Source organism: Sardina pilchardus, chromosome 2 (assembly GCF_963854185.1).
Source record: "Sardina pilchardus chromosome 2, fSarPil1.1, whole genome shotgun sequence".
Classification (NCBI taxonomy): domain Eukaryota; kingdom Metazoa; phylum Chordata; class Actinopteri; order Clupeiformes; family Clupeidae; genus Sardina; species Sardina pilchardus.
Window position 1 is genome coordinate 8,539,621 of NC_084995.1, and position 20,000 is coordinate 8,559,620.

Here is a 20,000-nt window from a genome sequence, read left to right on the forward strand (position 1 = left end):
ATCATCCGCCTGGAGGGCGTGGTCACCAAATGTAAGTGCTCGGAGGAAACAAGAAATGACATCACAGGGAAACAATAGCCTGATTTGAATGACCATTATTACCGTGGAACTTGGTACGAGTTCCATTGTTATGAATGCAGTGATATAATACTCGAAGTGATGCGATAAGACAATCTCTTGGCTGTCCTCATAGAATGACCACAAACTGACCAGTCACCGAAAGGTCATAGCTTTTACATGAGCAAAGCTTCAATCACACCACACACTTAGGGGCTCTTATCAAAGAGCACGCTGGCCTGAAACCCGAGCAGATGACCTGTTGTGACACCGCCGTGCTGATCTACTTAGGACTCTCCCTTTAATGTGTGAGGCCATGCAGTAGTGCAGTGTGAACGGCGCGCACTGAGAACCCCAAAACCAATATGACACATACGAGAGGAGACATAATCCAAAAGCAAACATCTCTAATCACTCCCCATGTGCTGTGGGTCTAGCATGTGTGTGTGTGTGTGTGTGTGTGTGTGTGTGTGTGTGTGTACTGCTTGCGGCATGTGTTTTGTAGGCCTGGCGGAGTCTCTGCTGTCCTATCCATTGTCATAATGCAGTAAATCGCGCAGACTGTTGTTTTAGTTTAAGATTAAAGCGCTCGGCGCGGCCCATCAAGCCTCTCCCCGGAGGGTTTTAAATTCTCATCGACCCCCCTCTCTCAGCATTCTGCTGCACATAAATTGTCTTGGCACACAGGAGAAAGATGACGCAGGGCCCCATTCAGAGCTGATGAAGATCAAACCCCCGTTTGGGGGGCGGGAGGGGGGGGGGGGGGGGGGAGACTTGGCAGGTTGGCAGATGTGACATCAAGACTTTTTAATTTCCCTTCTCATCGACCGGGAGACTCTTGCCACTTAACTGCATTTCAAGATGAAAGTAAAGAACAAGGGATATAGATGCATTATGTAAATACATTAAGTGAGTGAGTGAGGGAGTTTGTGTGTTTGTGCGAGTGTGCAGTGGTGGTGACTCCCTCTACTTTAATACCTCTGATCTGGAAGCATAGTTACACTCAACAGCTCTCTCTCCTGCTGACCTGAGAAATCAGCACCTCACTCCCCCTTCTCTCTCTCTCTCTCTCTGTATTTCTCTCTTCCACTCTCCCTGTCAACCTGAGAAAGTACAAGAGTCATCACCTCTTCTCTCTGTCCATCTATCTTCCTCCTTTCTTTTCTCTCCCTCTTTCACTCTCTCCCTCTCTGTATTCCTTTCGTCCACTCTCTCTCTCTTTCCCTCTCAAGGCCTCTCACTCTCTCTCTCTCTCACTCTCTCTCAACGCCTCTCACTCTCTATCGCTCTCTGTCTCAACGCCTCTCACTCTCTCCCTCTCTCCCTCTCTCCTTCTTTCCTTTCGCTCCATGATGGCTTACTCACTGTCAGGCGTTTCTGCAGCAGTGCTGGGAGAAGACAGCTTAGAGATGAGAGAAGAATGGCTGTGCGTGTGTGTGTGTGTGTGTGTGTGTGTGTGTGTGTGTGTGTGTGTGTGTGTGTGTACATGTGTGAGTGTTTCTGTGTGCATGAGAAAGGGAGACAGTGAGACAGAAAGGGAGACTGTGGAGGGAGAGATTAGGTGGTGCGGTTGGGGGTTGGGGTGGGTTGGTGGTGCCGGTGGTAATAAAAAAAAAAAGCTCTTGTGAGAAACCAGAAGAGAGTCAAAGTGAACATGTGGACAGCCCATTGGCTGCCTGAATGGCCGTGGACAGCCTTGGCATCAACACACACATGCACACACATGCACGCACACACACAGCAACCCTGGGCCGGAATGATGTATGAGCTTGGACAGTGTGGGCAGATGGGGTAAAAGAGAAAAAGGGGGGTGAGGGGGAGTGAAGAAAGAGAGGAGAAGAAAAGAGAAAATGAAAGGAATAAGAAGCGAGTGAGAACAGAGAGAGCGGAGGAGGTGTGTGCATCAGTCAACACGTCCTGCAGCACATCTCCTCATAGTGGCCGTGCTCTCACTCCTCATTAGGCAACTCCAGCTCGTTTTATTAATAGTGGCGTCACCCCCCGCACACACACACACACACACACACACACACACACACCCTCTCTCACACACACCCTCTCTTTCTCTCTCCCTCTCTCTCTCAAACACACACACACACCCTCTCTCACACACACCCTCTCTTTCTCTCTCTCTCTCTCTCTCACACACACCTTCCCTTTCTCTCTCCCCCTCATAAGCGCTTTAGCTGGGGAAGACTGTTGAGTGTAATTGTCTTTGTAAACACACAATGGCCGCCCCGTCTCCCTTCTCCCTTCCCATCTCCGGCTCCAGCACGGCCAATTAAAGGTGTTAAATTCCTAATGATGTTGAAAGTGTCCTAAATAAATAAAGACAAAACGCCCCGAGCCACCGGCACACACAGAAAGGGATGGAGAGAAAGAGAGAGAGAGTGTGTGAGAGAGAGGGATGGAGTGAGGGAGTGGGGAGAGAGAGAGAGAGAGAGAGTGCCAGGCAGAGGATGCCAGCCGCCGTGGCTGTGCCCGCCTCAGGAGGAGCCGAGGGCCGCTGGGCGACGTGGGCACCGTCTTTGATACGCGGCAGCTAAATGGGAGATCGCATTTGCATAATGAAGCCACTGCTACAGAATTAGAGCCATTCCTTGGAGGTAGAGGAGGTCTCTGTGTGTGTGTGTGTGTGTGTGTGTGTGTGTGTCACATTGTGCACTATTGTAAAACTCGGAACTTCACTCCTCCTCCCACTTCCAAATGGGTGAGCGTTACCATAGTGCCGACTTGTCTCCGTGGTGACTGGCAGGTAATTCCGGAATGCAGGCCTTGATAGCCCAGAGCAGTGGATGCATTCAGTAAACAAAACAAATACACACACACACACTTATACACACACACACACATGCACACACACACATACACTTATACACACACGCACACACACACATATACACTTATACACACACACGCACACTCTCACACACACACACACACACACACACACACACACACACACACACACACACACACACACACACACACACACACACACACACACACACACCCTTTCACAACAAACACATGCACATATACTATCTCATAACACACACACACACACACACACACATGCTAATGAGCAGGGGGACAGAAAGAGAAGGGGCCGAGTGTGAGAAAAGAGGAGGTGCCAGTGAGAGAGAGGGAGCGAGAGAGAGAAAGAGAGAGAGAGAGAGAGAGAGAGAGAGAGAGAGAGAGAGAGAGAGAGAAAGAAAGAGGATTTTCAAGCTGGATGGAGGAAGTGTAGGGGTTATGAGCAGTGAGGTGAACCCAGGCACCCTTCACGTCCCCTCACTGGGAACCTAGTAGCCTCTGGAGAGGGCTGACCAGACCCAGCAACCCCCCCCACACACACACACACACACACACACACACACACACACACACACCCCGTCCTCTCTGGCTCTCTCCCGCTCTCATCCCCAGCGCGCTGGCCACTACAGACGGGAAGAGGATGAGTAGGAAACGGAGAATTTGCTCCACTCTGGCTCCTCCGCTCCCCCTAACGCGCCGCGCCTCACACACACACACACACACACCAGCGCACATCACCGCAGCCAGGATTTATGGCCGCCGTGGGCAGCCGAGAGAGAAAATAAAAAACATGGATTCCTCCGCCAGACGTTTGAATGATCCTTGTGCAGTCGTCTGGGAGGAGAGGGGGAGAGAGGGACGGGAAAGATCAAAATGAGCGATGTGGGGAGGTTAGGAAGTCACCGACTGCCAGGAAGACCTCTCCCCAGAAAAGCAGCCAGCAGACCTGGGCCACATCCGGGCCAGATCAAGGGCACCTGACCAGAGCTGCTGACCACAGCTCTCCCCGCGACTCTCAGATATCCATGGACAGGACAGTCATGGACCGTCATGACCTCCTCTGTCAATCATGTCTGAATACAGGCACAGGAGGTCACTGTGCGATGGTCTATGTGTGAGACTGCACTCAGGACATTCTGTATTCAGCGCTGGCAGCCGAGAGATGTGACAGGCGAGGAGTGTGTAGTGTGTAGACCATAGCAATTAAGGACGCTACTGTCTCCCACGCAGCTCACTTAACAAGCATTTCCTGCATCTTGGTTAGGCGTGCACGCACACACACACACACACACACACACACACACACACACACACACACACACACACACACACACACACACACACACACACACACACACACACACACACACATACAGGGATCTGTCAGCAGGAGTTGATTTAGAGGCGGAATGACGGACACATTCCTTCTGTCTTACTGACAGACCCCACCCCTCCCCCCCTCCAAAAAAGAAAGAAATGACACATTCCTAGTTTTTTTAAACTATTTTTTCTCTAACGTGACTCTTTTTTTCCTCTGTCCCTCCTCCGTCCTGCAGGCAAGCCGGTGATGATCATCACAGAGTACATGGAGAACGGATCCCTGGACGCCTTCCTGCGGGTGAGTGACTGCTAGCTTGTCGGGGGCTAATGGCTAAACCACTCCCGCCTCAGTCCCCTATGGGCTATAGCTGAGCGCTAACACCTGGCGCTGGCGCTAACCTCTGCGCTGTCCTCCCAACAGAAGAACGACGGGCGCTTCACCGTCATCCAGCTGGTGGGCATCCTGCGTGGCATCGCCTCGGGCATGAAGTACCTGTCCGACATGAGCTACGTGCACCGCGACCTGGCCGCCCGCAACATCCTGGTCAACAGCAACCTGGTGTGCAAGGTGTCCGACTTCGGCATGTCCCGCATCCTGGAGGAGGACCCAGAGGCGGCCTACACCACACGGGTGAGCCTCCCACTACATCTCCCACGCTCCTCTTCTCTCCCCCTCTCTCCCTCTCTCCATCTCTCACTCCTTTCTTTCTCTGTCCCTCTAGCTCTTTCCTCTCGCTCTCGCTGTGCCTGTGTCCCTTTTGTTCTCTCCCTCTCTCCCTCTCTCCCTCTCCCTCTCTCTCCCTCCCTCTCTCTCTCTGAGTCTCTGGGCCGGGGCCCAGACCGCAGGTTCTGTTTGCTGTTTCTGGCTGTGCTCTGTGAGCCTGACTCACTCGCAAAGAACTTGTCAGCTGGAAGCCGCTGTGCTCGGGGGTTTTGTGTGCGCACACCATGCGCCTAATGACTAACAATAACAGACCAGCGCTCGGACCGCTCTTCCAGGAAACGCATACACACTCTGTGTGTGTGTACGTGTGCTCGTGTGTGTATGTGTGTGTGTGAGTGCGGGCACTGGTATGTATAGGTGTATGTGTGAGGACAGACCTGTCTCTGACTCTCTGTGTGGGTGTGTAGGTGTGTGCGCATGCAAACCCATATGATGAATGTGTCTTGGCCTGTAATGTCTTGCGAGTGGAAGACTAACCCGAGTGCAAGATCGTCCCTGCTTGTGTGTGTCTGTGTGTGTCCGCCCCGTGTGGATGATTAACCCCCCGGTGTGTGTGTGTCTGCTGTGTCTCCTGAAAGGAATTAACGGGAACCTATCAATCGCAGGGAGGAAAGATCCCCATTCGCTGGACAGCGCCAGAGGCCATCACGTACAGGAAGTTCACTTCGGCGAGCGACGTTTGGAGCTATGGCATTGTTATGTGGGAAGTGATGTCGTATGGAGAGCGGCCATATTGGGACATGAGTAACCAGGACGTAAGTGCTTATTTTGAAGCAAAGAATAAAGTTGTTTTTACATGTTCTTCTTAAAAGGCAAATGTTCTTCTTAAAAGGCTCATTACATAGTTAGCCAGCAGTATTGAGTAAATCAACAATTGCCTCAACAACAACAACTAAAAACATCAAAACAACCACAGAGAACTGTGCTAATTGCACCAGAGAAAAGACACATTGAAGAACAAGAGTAAAACTACCCTCTGAACCCAAAATAAAAACAGACTTTTTACATGAATCAGCTGTGATAAATCAACTGGCTCAGTGACTCATTTAATTATTCCCTTCTCTCTCTCTCTCTCTCTCTCTCTCTCTCTCTCTCTCTCTCTCTCTCTCCTTCTCTCTCTCTCCTTCTCTTTCTCTCCCCCTCTCTCCCTCTCTCTCTCTCTCTCAGGTGATAAAGGCGATAGAGGAGGGCTACCGGCTGCCCCCGCCGATGGACTGCCCCGTGTCCCTGCACCAGCTCATGCTGGACTGCTGGCAGAAGGAGCGCGCCGAGAGGCCCAAGTTCAGCCAGATCGTCAATATGCTGGACAAGCTCATCCGCAACCCCAGCAGCCTGAAGAGGACCGGAGGAGAAACCCACAGGTGTGTGTGTGTGTGTGTGTGTGTGTGTGTGTGTGAGTGAGAATGTGAGTGTGTGTATGTATATGTATGTACAGTATGTATATACAGTGTATATATTTTTATTACTATTATTATTATTTATTTAATTATTTATTTTTTTAAAATCCTGCACATTTATTATAGATTACTAAGGTTTTTTTTAAAAAAAAATGTTTACATTTTCACATAAATTAAAGTAGATGCTAAAATTAAATTGTGTGTGTGTGTGTGTGGTTTCAGGCCCAACACAGCTCTGTTGGAGCCCAGCAGTCCTGAGTTCTCCTCCACGCTGGGCTCAGTGGCCGACTGGCTGGCCGCCATCAACATGGAGCGTTACCGCGACAACTTCACCGCCGCCGGCTACACCACCCCAGAGGCTGTGGTGCACCTGACTCAGGAGTGAGTGTCATAACGCACGCGCACACAGACACGCGCACGCGCACACACACACACATACACACACACACACACACACTCCGGCCTCACTGACACCTGAGTCACCCGTGTTGTCAGGAGAAAACAGAGCGGCCTACTGTGAGGACATGAGAGCCTGTGTGTTATTCTGTGATCTCTAATGTATTCTTATATATTCAGAGTATATTTTGGGTGGAATATAAGACCCAGTTTAAAGCCTTATCCTGCATATCTTATACCATAGCAGAGATGCAACAGGTTTTCTCTCCAAATATTTCATGAAACGTTGACTCTGAATTCTTTCTGAAGTGTTGTAGATTTACAAAGCTAAGAGTGCTGACATGTCTGGTGAAATGGACTGAGTTGTTGGCCCGGAGGAATCCTTTTGTTGATCCTTGGTCCTTTTTTTTTCATTTACAGGGACATGGCTAGAATAGGGATTTCCTCTGCAGCACATCAAGACAAGATCCTCACCAGTGCACAAGGAATGCTGTCCCAAATGCAACAGATACAAGACAGAATGGTTCCCGTTTGAGACCAACATAAATGGATAACAATTTCAAAACATAATTTTTTTGGTTTGTTTTTTTATGTGTTGGTTTTGAACTTTTTCGTTGGAAATCCATTTACCTCATCCATGCACTTTAAATTAAATACAATTTTTGAACGTAAAAAGAAGACGACGGCAAATTACGCAGCAGAAGAGACTGGAGGATGAGAGCTATTGAGCACTTTTTCACACAGAGCCCTCCATGCCCTTCTAGCCAATGGAAGCTTGTGATTCACATCGACAGACTGGAAAATGGCTTCAGGAAGGCTAGACTGCTGTGCCTTCTGCATTTCAGTGGATCTTAAAAGGGTGTTCCTCTTCTCGACTTTGTTTGCTTTTTTAAATGTATGTATCCGTGTATAAATGTATAAATAATCCCTTGGGATTCAGTTTTTTTTCTGCCATTTTAAGACTTTTTGAGCAGAGTCGGTCCACCTGGCAGTTAACAACGGTGGAGAAAATGGCGGCCTCAGAGATGTAACGATTTTCTTTTTTCTCTCTTTTTTTGAGATTTTTTTCCCCCCCTCTCCCTTTTTCTTGGCTCGGCACTGCTCTCATGCTGTAGGGAGGCATTTATCTGTGGTCGGGTTCTGTGCCGAGTGAAGCGCCTCTCTGGTCTCTCGTCCAGCGCTGGACGTTCTCCAGACCTCCCACCCCACCCCACCCCACCCCACCTCCAGCCTCAGACACCCATCTCACCCCCACCCCTTTGAAATGGAATATCTGTCTCCACTCCGCAATACACCACCGGGTTCCACTTGGCCGACAATCTGTGTGCACCAGTTGGATTAGAAAACCTTGCTCCACTTTGCATCTCCCTCTCTCTCTTTCTCTCTCTCTCTCTCTCTCTCTCTTTCTCTTTCACCTCCTCCACCTCTCTGTGGCTCCCCCTTGATCCCTCGCTTTTGTCTCTCTCTTTCTCTCTCTCTCTCTCTCTCTCTCTCTCTCTCTCTCTCTCTCTCTCTCTCTCTCTCTCTCTCTCTCTCTCCCTCCCTCCCTCTCTCGCTCTCTTTTTCTTTTCTCTTTTTCCCCTTCTGCTGCCCTCCCTGGAGTCTTCCTTACTGGAGGCTGCTGGCGGGCTGTAAAGTCAACATGGCCGCCCCCCTCTCCGCCCCCCTCTCCTCCTCGGTGGAAGCGCATGGGGGCCAGCTGGCTGAGCTAAGGTAAGCCCCCCAATGGAAGCAGCCACTGACCCCGCTCTCTTTATGACGGGGTGTTTCCATTTACAGCTTATGCCCCGTAGATATTTATCCCATTATTGAGACGCAAAAGAGGACTACGCAACCACGAGCGCTAGCGAGCTCACTGGCCCAGCGGCCCCAGCGGATGTTGGCAGGCCACGCTGATGTTTAAATGGATGAGCTGAGCGCGAGAATGTGACCGCATGGCGCGCGTTGCACATACTGCGTTCCCCTCAAATGCCACGCACAGCCAAACAATAGACCTTTGTCTCCGTCAGTCAGAGAGTATATATGTTCTAGCAAGCGTGCGTGGCGAAAGGAGAGCATTAAAGTTCAGTGCATGTCAGTGTGAGTGAAGCATCCCTCGTGTGCTTGTGTGGGTAGGACTGTGAGCTTGTCCAGAGGGCCTGTGTCTCATCTCCTCTCTCTCTCTCTCTCTCTTCTTCCTCTTCTCTCTCAGCTGCAGTGCCGTCTCCGTGGACGTCCAGCAGGGCAACAGTTTTGCTTCTGTGCCATCATCCGTCCAGTAATCCTCACGACCCACCTGGATGCCAACTCTCCCCCTCTCTGGCTGTGACTCTCTCCAACCCCACCAGGACGCACTGCACACCCTGAGATTCCAGATTTGTGCCAAGCTAGCCTCCGCACCTCCCCAACAACCCCCCCAATCTAGCCCCCACCCCCCCGACACACACACACACACACACGCACACAAACACACACCACCGCTCCAAGTGACAGAACACAAATGATCAACAACAATGAGCGAGTGCTCACGGGGCTTTGGGCCTGTCTCGTCAATGATGAGAGCAACACTCCTCTGTTTTTTTGTCCTTCTCTTTCCTTTTTTGTCTTTACTTTTTTTTCTCATGGTCTTCTCAGCTTTTCACAGCTGCACGATGTGTTTGTGTGCGCTCGTGACAGAGCTTCTTCTTAAAAAAAAAATCTGCCGCAGCCCCATTGTGAGCTTTCGTCTATCTGACAGATGACAGACTGTTTGCAAGAGTAAAAAAAATACACATTTCAAGGAAAAAGAAGAAGAAGGGAATTAAAGGAGTAGCGCAAAGACTCGAAGGAAGGCACGTAGGAGACGTGCGGAGACTAACCCGCCGATCGCTTGATGTCGCGGCCGCTCGCTGCTTGTGTAAAGCAAAAAGAGACACTTGGCGCTGAATGCTGTTTGCTAAGCCTCTGCTGCGCGCGCTGTGTTTTTCTGGCAACCGCAAAGGATTATGGGAGACTCGGCTGTAAATCTAGAGACGTTTTTTGAGTCGTCCCTGAAGTCCGAAACGACGGGGAGCCGAGCGTGGAAACAGTGATGGAGCTACACTACTGTTTGCTGCCCCGGGACTCGGGGAGAATACGGAACAGAGGCACATGTGTTTGTATCTACCATAAACTACGGGAATGTTTTCACACTTAAAGAAAGGGATATGAACTTTTGAGACTTGAGTTTCACCATGACTCTCATCATGTCACCAACGCAGTCCGTCCTGTGATAAATGTGTGTACCAGATCATGAGGGATTTTTGCCTTGTTTTTTTTTTTGTTGTTTTTTTTGGTTTTTTTGTCCTCACATTTTTGTGACGCTTGCACATATGAAAAAGTCTGGGACCTCTGACTGTGTTTTCATGATGCCGTCGCTGTTTGGTTAGGCCTTTTCTATTGGACAGGTCTGTTTGGTTAGGCCTTTTCTATTGGACAGGTCTGTTTGGAATATGCAAGGACAGTGTGAAAGAGAAGACGAGGAGAAGGTGAACTAGAATGTATTGTGCCAAGCTTCTTAATGTAGAATATTTCAAAAGATTACACTAACAACACCATCATCTCTCTCTCTCTCTCTCTTCTCTCTCTCTCTCTCTCTCTCTCTCTCTCTCTCTCTCTCTCTCTATCTATCTCTCAATTGATCTAGTCATATGGATTAACGTTGTGCTTATGTTGTGTCTATACTGTCATTGTTTGTTTTTTTATGATTTTAGGTACATGAAACATGTCATTTATTTATGTTATTTTTTATCTAGTTTGTAAATTGTAAAATAGAAATATGAGTAAAATAAATGATTGCCCAGTGCATTGTAATTAGCGTCTGAACAAATTACTGTCACTGACTCGGTTCAATGCTGTGCTCCAGTTCTGGACTGGAGCGAGACATGGGGGGAAAAAAGGATGAATAACTAGCTTATTGATTTGGATCTGAGAGTTATTTCCCCTGCTGGGCTCCCATGTGAACGCGAGCGGGAGCCGAGGGCTTTAATCAGCCAAGGCCGCCGTCTCAGGCCTGCAGTGGGCGGCCCCAGCGTCCGAGGCCATCTCGGGCTCGGAGCACCAAAATAAGTGTCTCAAAAAACATCGACGCTAACCTATATTGATGGTGGACTGTTGGGAATTTCAGATCATAGCCAAGTCCGTTGATTGTGAGCTAAAGAATTATTACAAAAAGGAAAGCGCTGGTTTGTAAATGTTCAGACCCCGTGTTATGGACGCTAGAGCAAGAGGGGGAAAAGGATAATCACGGAGGGGACAAAACAAGGACGCTAGAGCAAGAGGGGGAAAAAGGATAATCACTGAGGGGAAAAACAAGGACGCTAGAGCAAGAGGGGGAAAAAGGATAATCACGGAGGGGGAAAAACAAGGACGCTAGAGCAAGAGGGGGAAAAAGGATAATCACGGAGGGGGAAAAACAAGGACGCTAGAGCAAGAGGGGGAAAAGGGATAATCACGGAGGATAATCACTGAGGGGAAAAACAAGGAGCTGTGCTGGTGGAGTAGCGGGGGCGTGGGAGCGCTCGCTCTGACTGACTGGCCGGCCCAAAAGAGTCCCAGTGTGTCTTTGGAGGTTTTTTTCCTCTTCTTCGGGCGTTTGTGTGTGTGTGTGTGTGTGTGTGTGTGCTGGTCTGCAGGCAGTGAATGGGCTGTAATACGGGCATTTTGGCAGTGCGCTTCGCTTTAATCAGCTAACATCTGTTCCCACTGCCTCGGCAGCGGCGATGAACGCTGATTGTGGAAAGCCTTTGATAAATAAAGAAGGGAATGGTGGCGAAAACACACACACACACACACACACACAAAACTCACAAACTCCCACACACACAAACACACACACACACGGTTCCTGAATCACACAAAAACCTGCCGTCAGCCAAGCAATGTTTTTCCTGTGACAATCATCTTAATGAGGAATGCATATATTATGCATGTATTTAGGCACCCATCAAACTCTGAAAGGAAGCGAGGGGGGTAAGAAGGGAGAGAGAGAAAGAGAGAGCGAGAGAGAGAGAGAGGAGATGAGAGAAGTGGGGGGGGTGCAGAGAGGAGGAAGGAAGAGAGGGAAAATGAGAAAAAAAGTTAATGCCTAACTTTACTGGCAAGGACACACACACATACACACGTACACCTCCTCAGGTTGTGTGTCACACACACACACACACACACAGCAAGCAGGACGATTTTCAAGTGTAATGAGGCGAGGAAGCAGCAGTCTCGTCCAAGTGCTGTAGCGCTGGTGACAGGGCTATTTAGATGCATGTGAGGCTGAACAGGGGAGCCTGTCATGAGACATTTGCAAACACACACACACACACACACACACACACACACACACACACACACATACACACACTCTTACCCCACACACACACACACACACACATACACACACACACACACACACACACACACACACAAACACAGACACACACAAATCGCTTGGTACGCAGGTCCTCCCACAGGATTTAGCAGCTTTCGCCGAGGCAACAGCAAACCCGTTGTGGCCGAGCGTATGAGCAGGAGCCCTGCACCCCCACCAGTGAAATCCCTCACTGCTCACTGGGAGTGGGCTTTAATCCACAAAGCCCTTCTGCCCCGCAGCAATAAGCAGCCCCACCTCACACACACACACACACACACACACACACACACACACCAGTCATTAGAGGTGGGAGCCAGGCGGCCTGGTCTAATTCCCCCGGGCCTGTTTGCCTAACAAGCAGTGATTAACTCATATCTGGCAAATCTCAATCACCCAGAGCACCGGTTTCCCCACTCAACGGCAAACACTTGGCCACGGAGCAACAGCAACAGAAAAGAGGAAGTCATGGACGCTTCCCAGAGGAGCAGAAAGACAGGCAATAACAGCGCTAAGCCCCTTCACCCGTCCACTGATGCCCCTCATAAATCAGGAGGAGAGGCAACTTCAGGAGATCTCAGACGGAGGTCTCGTCTTCGCCCCACGTCCTCGTCCAACAGAGCTCATCCTGCTGCAGGAATTGATGAAGTTTGCTTTAAGGAGGAGCGTAAAACATGAAGAGATGGCCCACCATGTTTTGCTTGCACACAATAAAAGCCCTGTAGATTGTCTAAACAGCACAAGGCTGGGGGGGGGGGGGGGAGCCCGTGCGCTTTACCCACAGAGCATGGGGCTGATTTATTAGACCTAATATTTATTCTGTGTAAATCCCCTGCTTGTGATCGGGCCTCGTAAATTACTTTGCGCGGCTCTGCAAAAGGTCGCTAATGGTTTCAGCCTCCGTCAATAGCGGGGAAGGGTGGGGAAAAAGCGCCGCCATCAGAGCGGCTACGTGAGGTTTGTCTGAAATGCGACACCAATATCCGGCCCCGTGATGTGCCAGACAGCAGCTGGCTGCAGTGATGGCTCTGGCACGGCTGGCAGTGGACCTCTGCCAGCACAGGGCACAATCACAACCAGAACTGGGCAGGACCCACTGAGCAGCCAGCTAAGGGTCCTTTACACTTCCACTCCATCCATGTCTTCTGGTTCTTTACTCATTTACTCTATCCATGTATTCTGCTTCTTTACACTTTCACTCTATCCATGTCTTCTGGTTCTTTATTCAGTTACTATATCCATGTCTTCTGTTTCTTCACAATTTTACTTTATCCATGTCTTTCACTGGTATTACTTCTTTACACTTTTACTTTCTCCATGTCTTCTGTTTCTTTACCATTTGACTCTATCCATGTCTTCTGTTTCTTTACCATTTGACTATATCCGTGTCTTCTGTTTCTTTATAATTTGACTCTATCCGTGTCTTCTGTTTCTTTATAATTTGACTCTATCCATGTCCTCTGCCTGGAGACTCTTGCAGGCCAGCTGGTGAGAGTGTAAGAGGCCCTTGAAGTGTTTGAATTGAATGAATCCATACATTCAACAATGTGGCAGGCACAGTATGCCAGCATACATTACGGGGTAAACACCCTGCATGTAGACCAGCGCATGATCTCCAACTGAGAGTCAATGTATACAGTACATACTACAGATAGAACTGTGCCAGTGTGCCAGGAGAGGTAAGTCACTCTGAATGACTTGCAAGGTCACAAGGTGTTCCAAGACTCTAAGCACACACACGCACGCAGGGTCTCATAGGCATTACCAGCTCTTAAGGACTCATACGGGGTTAGGAGATTATACGCACTAAGGCTACACAGTCTACACTGACACGTTTTGATGTGAAAAGGTAGGTCAGTGAAAGTCAGTGTTTAAGTGAATTCTGAACTAAACATTTCTTGAAGGTCAGTATTCTACATGACCATATGGCATTTGGGTGGAGGGAAAATAAGATTCAAATAAAGGTGGAGAACAGGGACCTCCCCTGCAGTCACACTGGGAGAGTTACTTTGTTAATTGTTGTAAGCCCTCCATGAATTCTTCGGAGGTCACCTGTGTGTGTGTGTGTGTGTGTGTGTTATATGAGAATTGCGTGTGCGTGTGCGTGTGCGTGCGCATGCGTGTGCGTGCGTGCGTGCGTGCGTGCGTGCGTGCGTGCGTGCGTGCGTGCGTGCGTGTGTGTGTGTGTGTGTGTGTGTTCTAGCAGAAGTCGTGATCTTAGTTCTGTTTGCTATGTCTGAGTCATCATAACCTGCGGTGGAGGGCTGGGTTTTCATCAAGACCTCATTATACACACAGATGATTGCTCTCTTTCTTTTCACTCTCCCTCTCCCTCTCCTCTCTCTCCACCCCTCTTTGTCTCCCTTTTATTCTTTCTTTACATCCCTCCCCTCTTCATCTCTCTCTTTCTTGCCCCCTCTCTCTCTTCGTCTCTCTCTTCTTCTCTCTCTGCTCTAAACAGACATAGCTGATTAATGGCCAAGACATGACAGAGATAATGAGGTTTGCCTAATGCTGTCAGACACACACACACACACACACACACCCTCACAGAGAGAGAGAGAGAGACGCACACACACACACACACAGACACACACACAGATACACACACACACACACACACACACACACACACACATACAGAGACACACACAAACACACACACCACACACACACACACACACACACACACACACACACCACACACACACAGACTCACGGTGAGAGGGGAGCGGTGATGTTGTGGGGCTGATTTCTCATTCAGGGGGAGATATAGGAGAGGCAGTGGGGGTCGATGCAATTAAATGTTTAATTTGTTTTGTTTTCCCTCCGTGCCGTGTGCGCTGTTTAGTTTCTCCAATTAATTTGCCTTTGGATTGTTTGTGGATTTTTTCGCTCTCATGATGGAATCCTTAGTAATGATAGGAAAATGACAGAGAACCAATGTCTGAAATTTGGCCCCTTCCTCCCTCAGTCATTCAAATAAATAACACGCTCACACTCAAACACACAGAGATACACATACACACAAGCATACCCCCATACCCCTCCCCCCCCACACACACAAACACACACAGACTAAATATCCAGAGAGAGCGAGAGAGAGATGACAGATGTGTCTGTAACTTTCAGCCCAGGGCCACCAGTGTCCCACAGGCTTTGATTGGTCCACACCACATCTGGGACAGAAACAGTCTGGAGACAGCAGCTGGACTCAGGATCTGCACACACACACACACACACACACACACACACACACACACACACACACACACACACACACACACACACACACACACACACACACACACACACACACACACACACATATATGCACAGGTTATTTTTATTAGTGTGAAATGCAATTGATTCCAACCCCCTTGATTTTTAAAAGTTGACTAAGACAAGTTGATATATAAATTGAAAGCATTTCCACTCTGGATGTGCCATTGGAATGGTTGACATTGCCATGGAGAAGTCTGGATGGAGCTCCTGCTGCTGAACCTCCTCAGGGTAGAAACACACTCTTGCGCTGTGGCACTGTGAAGATGCTGCTGAATCTCTGTAGATCTAGCTCACCTGTCACCTGATACCCATCACCTGTCACCTCACAAACAGGAAGTCAGATAGGTGTGTGTGGAGGGAGGAACGGGGGGAATAATGACCTGTCAGGCAACCTGACAGCCTGTCATAAATATTTACCAACAGAAGTCCTACAGTATACATTCTCTGCATTTAGAACAGTGAGCTGGGTTGTAAATAAATTATGTGTGGGGATTTCAGTCAGAATTGATAAAGATTATTAGCAATAGTAATGTTATTATTTAAGAATCTATTGTATGTATCTATACATGGGGGGGGGGGCGGGGGATAAAGTAAAAAAAGAAGCAATAAAACAAGAGACTTTTGGTGACAGTGCAGAGATGATACGGTAGAGAGGCAATTAAAGGTGTATGCTGGCCACAGTGAAATAAAGATGTCTGGATGGTTGGAATAGAATAAGAGAGTGAGAGAGAGAGAGAGAGAGAGAAGAGAAATAATGGCTTGCTGGAGCCAGAGAAGAGAAGAACAAGAGGAGAACATATGATAGACAGAGAGAGAGGATGGTTGGATGGGACAGAAGAAGAGATGAAGAGAAAGAAAACGGATTGTTGTATTAGAACAGAGAGAGAGAGGGAGAGAGAGAGAGAGAGAGAGAGAGAGGCTGGTTGGCTGGGGTCCATGGCTGCCTCAGGGCCTGGAGAGGCAGGTGGGATCGGGAGAGGAGGATGCTGGGAGAGAGGAGGATGCTGGGAGCCGTTCTGTTAAAGCGTTAAGAGGCCGAACTCAGCCATCTGCCTGCTCTGCACCCAACGGCAGCACAGCAAAGGCCAACGCACGCACGAACGCACGCACGCACGCACGCACGCACTCGCACGCACACACACACACACACACACACACACACACACACACACACACACACACACACACACACACACACACACACACACACACACACACACACATACACACAGAAACAAAACAAAGATGCACTGATACACATAAACATTCACTCGCAACCAGACATAGGCACATACATCCACATCCACACACAGGCACTCACTCACCTGCAGACTGATACAGTAATAGACACAGGGCCCTCTGACCACACTCCACCATGACACACAAACACTTAGGCACTGAAAAAACATCTTCAACCTACAATTTTTCTTCTAAACAAAAAATCTATTAAAAGATGAGCATGAAAAATATACTCTCTACTCCTATTATGAGCTGATCAATATTCCAATGTTCTGTCTTTTTATCACGCCCAGCATGTAAGACAGCCTTTTAGGCAGGTCGATGCATTGACAGTAGCCTTTTCCATCAGCTGAGCATGCAAATGACAGACACTCCCCCTCATTCTCTCTCTCTCTCTCTCTCTCTCTGTCTCCCTCTTTCTCACACACACATACAAACACACACATAACCATGCACACACACCAGAATGAAAAGATAAGGACATTGTTTACAAGGAGAGACATCTATTTAGCGAACATCATTGACATTCCTGCCCTGTCCTCACGCAGGGTGGAGATAATGCAGTGCTGATCACTTTGTGTGTGTATGTGTGTGTGTGTGTGTGAGAGAGAGAGAGAGAGAGGGAAAGAGAGAGAGAGAGAGACAGAGTGGGAGAGAGAGAGACCCTGTGTGTGTGTGTGTGTGTGTGTGTGTGTGTGTGTGCCTGTGTGCATACACATAGGAGCACCATAAATATGCACAGCCTGTCCGCTCTAAACCAATTGATTCCACATTCAAGGTTACTGATAAGATAGCATCCACGCTTGAATGCAAATCTGCGCGCGCGAGCGCTGACTTTGAAGCGCGGCGATCACGGGGTGCTGAAATTAGGTAGAGGGGCCGCTCTCCCCCGACTTCAGCGCCCCGGCTCACCAGCGACTCGGAGCCGAGCGGCGAGCGGCGAGCGGCGAGCAGCATCGGCGGACGAGTGGGAGAGAGCCGTAACCTTTCTGCTGGGGAGGATGAGCTCACGCATGCCTGATGAAGATTAAGTGAGAGGAGGATTGGTGTCTTTTCTTTTCTCTTTTTTTTTCTCTCTTCTCTCTTCTGCTTTTTCTGTTGTGCCACAGGGACCCAAAGCACTCTCGGTCCTGTCTCTTATATCTTATTAGCCTCTACTCTTTCCCCTCTCCCTCACTCTCTCTATCTGTCTCTTTCTTTCTTTCCCTCTCTTTCTCTCTATCTCTCTCTCAGTATGCAGTTTGTAGTTAGGGTGAAGCTACATTGTAGATTTCTTTATCCATGCAAAGGGGCTTTAAACGTCAACTCTCTCTCTTTCTCTCTCTCCACCTCTCTCTCTCTCTCTATCAATCTTTGTCTCTCCACCACTCTATCTCTGGTTCCCACCCTTTATTTTCGCCTTCTCTTTCCTCTCCTCCACTTTCTCATTTTTCATCTCTTTAATCTCTCTGTCTCCACTCGCTTGTCTTGTGTACACATTTATACACAGACACACACTTTCCTACACTCCTCCCCCTAATACTCTCTCTCTCTCTCTCTCTCTCACACACACACACACACACGACACACACACACACATACACAGACACACGCAAACACAGACACATACACATACACATGGAGTACACATACACACACACACGCACACACACACACACACACACACACACACACACACACACACACACACATGCACACGCATGCACACGCACAAACACACACACACACATGCACACACACACACACACACACACACACACACACACACACACACACAACACACAGACACACACACACACACACACACACACACACGAACCCCTCGCCTCAGCCTCTTTGTGTGTAGTGCTGAGCGTGAGACCTTCAGCCTCCTACCCTATATCCCCAGGTTGTATCTAATTTAAGATATAATTATCCTATATCTAATGCCTCCCTCCTCCCTCTCTCTCCCTTGAGCTCTCGCTCTACCTCACGCTAGCTCACTCTTTCTCTGTCCCTCCATCTCCCTTCCAGTCCTTCCTCTCTTTCTCACTGCATCCCGTGTTCTTCCTCTCCCTTGCTCTCTCATTCACCCTCTCTTTTCCTCTCTCTTTTCAGCACAATTCAAAAGTGCTTTCCTATCATGACAAATAATACATCTCTATGGCCAAGGCAATCGCACAGAAATATGTACAGAACAGGAAATTTAAATGTCTGTAGACTTTGAGCATACATAGATTGACATCACTGCCATTAAATAATCATAAATAATGTAGACGAACAAACAACAACAACAAAAATTTGAAATATGCATACATACACACACATGCATACATAGAGTATATGCATGAATGCCTATGCATACACACATATGTATACATACATGCATGCACATATGTAGATATAAACTATACCCGTACCATTACTCTCTCTCTCTGTCTGTCTAAGAGCAGAAGTCACTTCTCCATCACCCTCCTCTCTGCTCTGGAGTGGGCTGAGTGTGACATCATCGCCCTGTCATCGCCCCTCCCATCTTTGATGGATGGTGTGTGTGTGTGTGTGTGTGTGTGTGTGTGTGTGTGTGGGGCGGTGATTCTGCTGACGGGATTCGGACGCTGATGTTTATTTATCCTGCATCACATCTCCTATCCATCTCACATGTGACACACACTCACACACCCATCATCCCACCCTGACCTGTAATCGCAGCCATCTGTGTGTGAGGGACAAAAGACTGGGTCAGTGGATATGTAAATGTGTGTGTGTGTGTGTGTGTGTGTGTGTGTGTGTGTGTGTGTGTGTGGTGTGTGTCTGTGTGTGTGTGTGTGTGTGTGTATGTGCACGCGCACACGCTTTGTTAAGTATGCCCAAAGACATGCCAAGGCCAATTAGCCCTCTGTTTTCAATTACAGATATATACAGTACACACAAACAGACACATGCACACACACACGCGCACACACACACACACACACACACACACACACACACACACACACACACACACACACACACACACACACACACTAACACACACACACACACACACACACATGCTGTATACTTTTCTTACTCTTCATCTCACTCTCTCATTCAGATACTCATTTACTCACTCACACACATTCACTCAATCATTCAATCACAAATACACAGACTACAAACACACACATCTCACACATGCACTCACTTCTTACTTTTGGCTTCCTGCCTTCTGTGAGAGCCACCAAGGCCAGGGTAATGTTGCGTTCCACTTGTCTCATACAATGACAGAGTAATTAGAAGTAAGACAGAATAATCAGAGCTAATTCGGACTGATGTCACAAAAATCCGAGATGGTTTTGTTGCAGTTGTGTCCAAGTTGAAACAACAAAACATTTCCATTTGTTAGCAATTGTCTGTTGTTAGTGATTTTACAAGATATGGCAATAGG

The 20,000-nt window shown here is 48.5% G+C and overlaps 1 protein-coding gene across 2 annotated transcripts in view; it reads left to right on the forward strand.

Annotated features, from left to right (window-relative positions):
- The window catches only part of epha4a (eph receptor A4a), a 46,635-nt gene extending 38,768 nt beyond the window's left edge, over positions 1-7,867 (forward strand). The window contains exons 11-17 of one of the 2 annotated variants that reach the window (XM_062517415.1): positions 1-31; positions 4,431-4,492; positions 4,616-4,825; positions 5,497-5,673; positions 6,086-6,279; positions 6,538-6,696; positions 7,132-7,867. The exon at positions 1-31 is cut by the window's left edge and continues 155 nt beyond it. In XM_062517415.1, coding sequence (XP_062373399.1) covers positions 1-31; positions 4,431-4,492; positions 4,616-4,825; positions 5,497-5,673; positions 6,086-6,279; positions 6,538-6,696; positions 7,132-7,246 — 948 coding nt within the window. In that variant the 3' untranslated portion in view covers positions 7,247-7,867. The remainder of the gene's footprint in view (positions 32-4,430; positions 4,493-4,615; positions 4,826-5,496; positions 5,674-6,085; positions 6,280-6,537; positions 6,697-7,131) is intronic. The other variant, XM_062517416.1, reaches the window with a different exon arrangement.
- Positions 7,868-20,000: the final 12,133 nt, after the last annotated feature.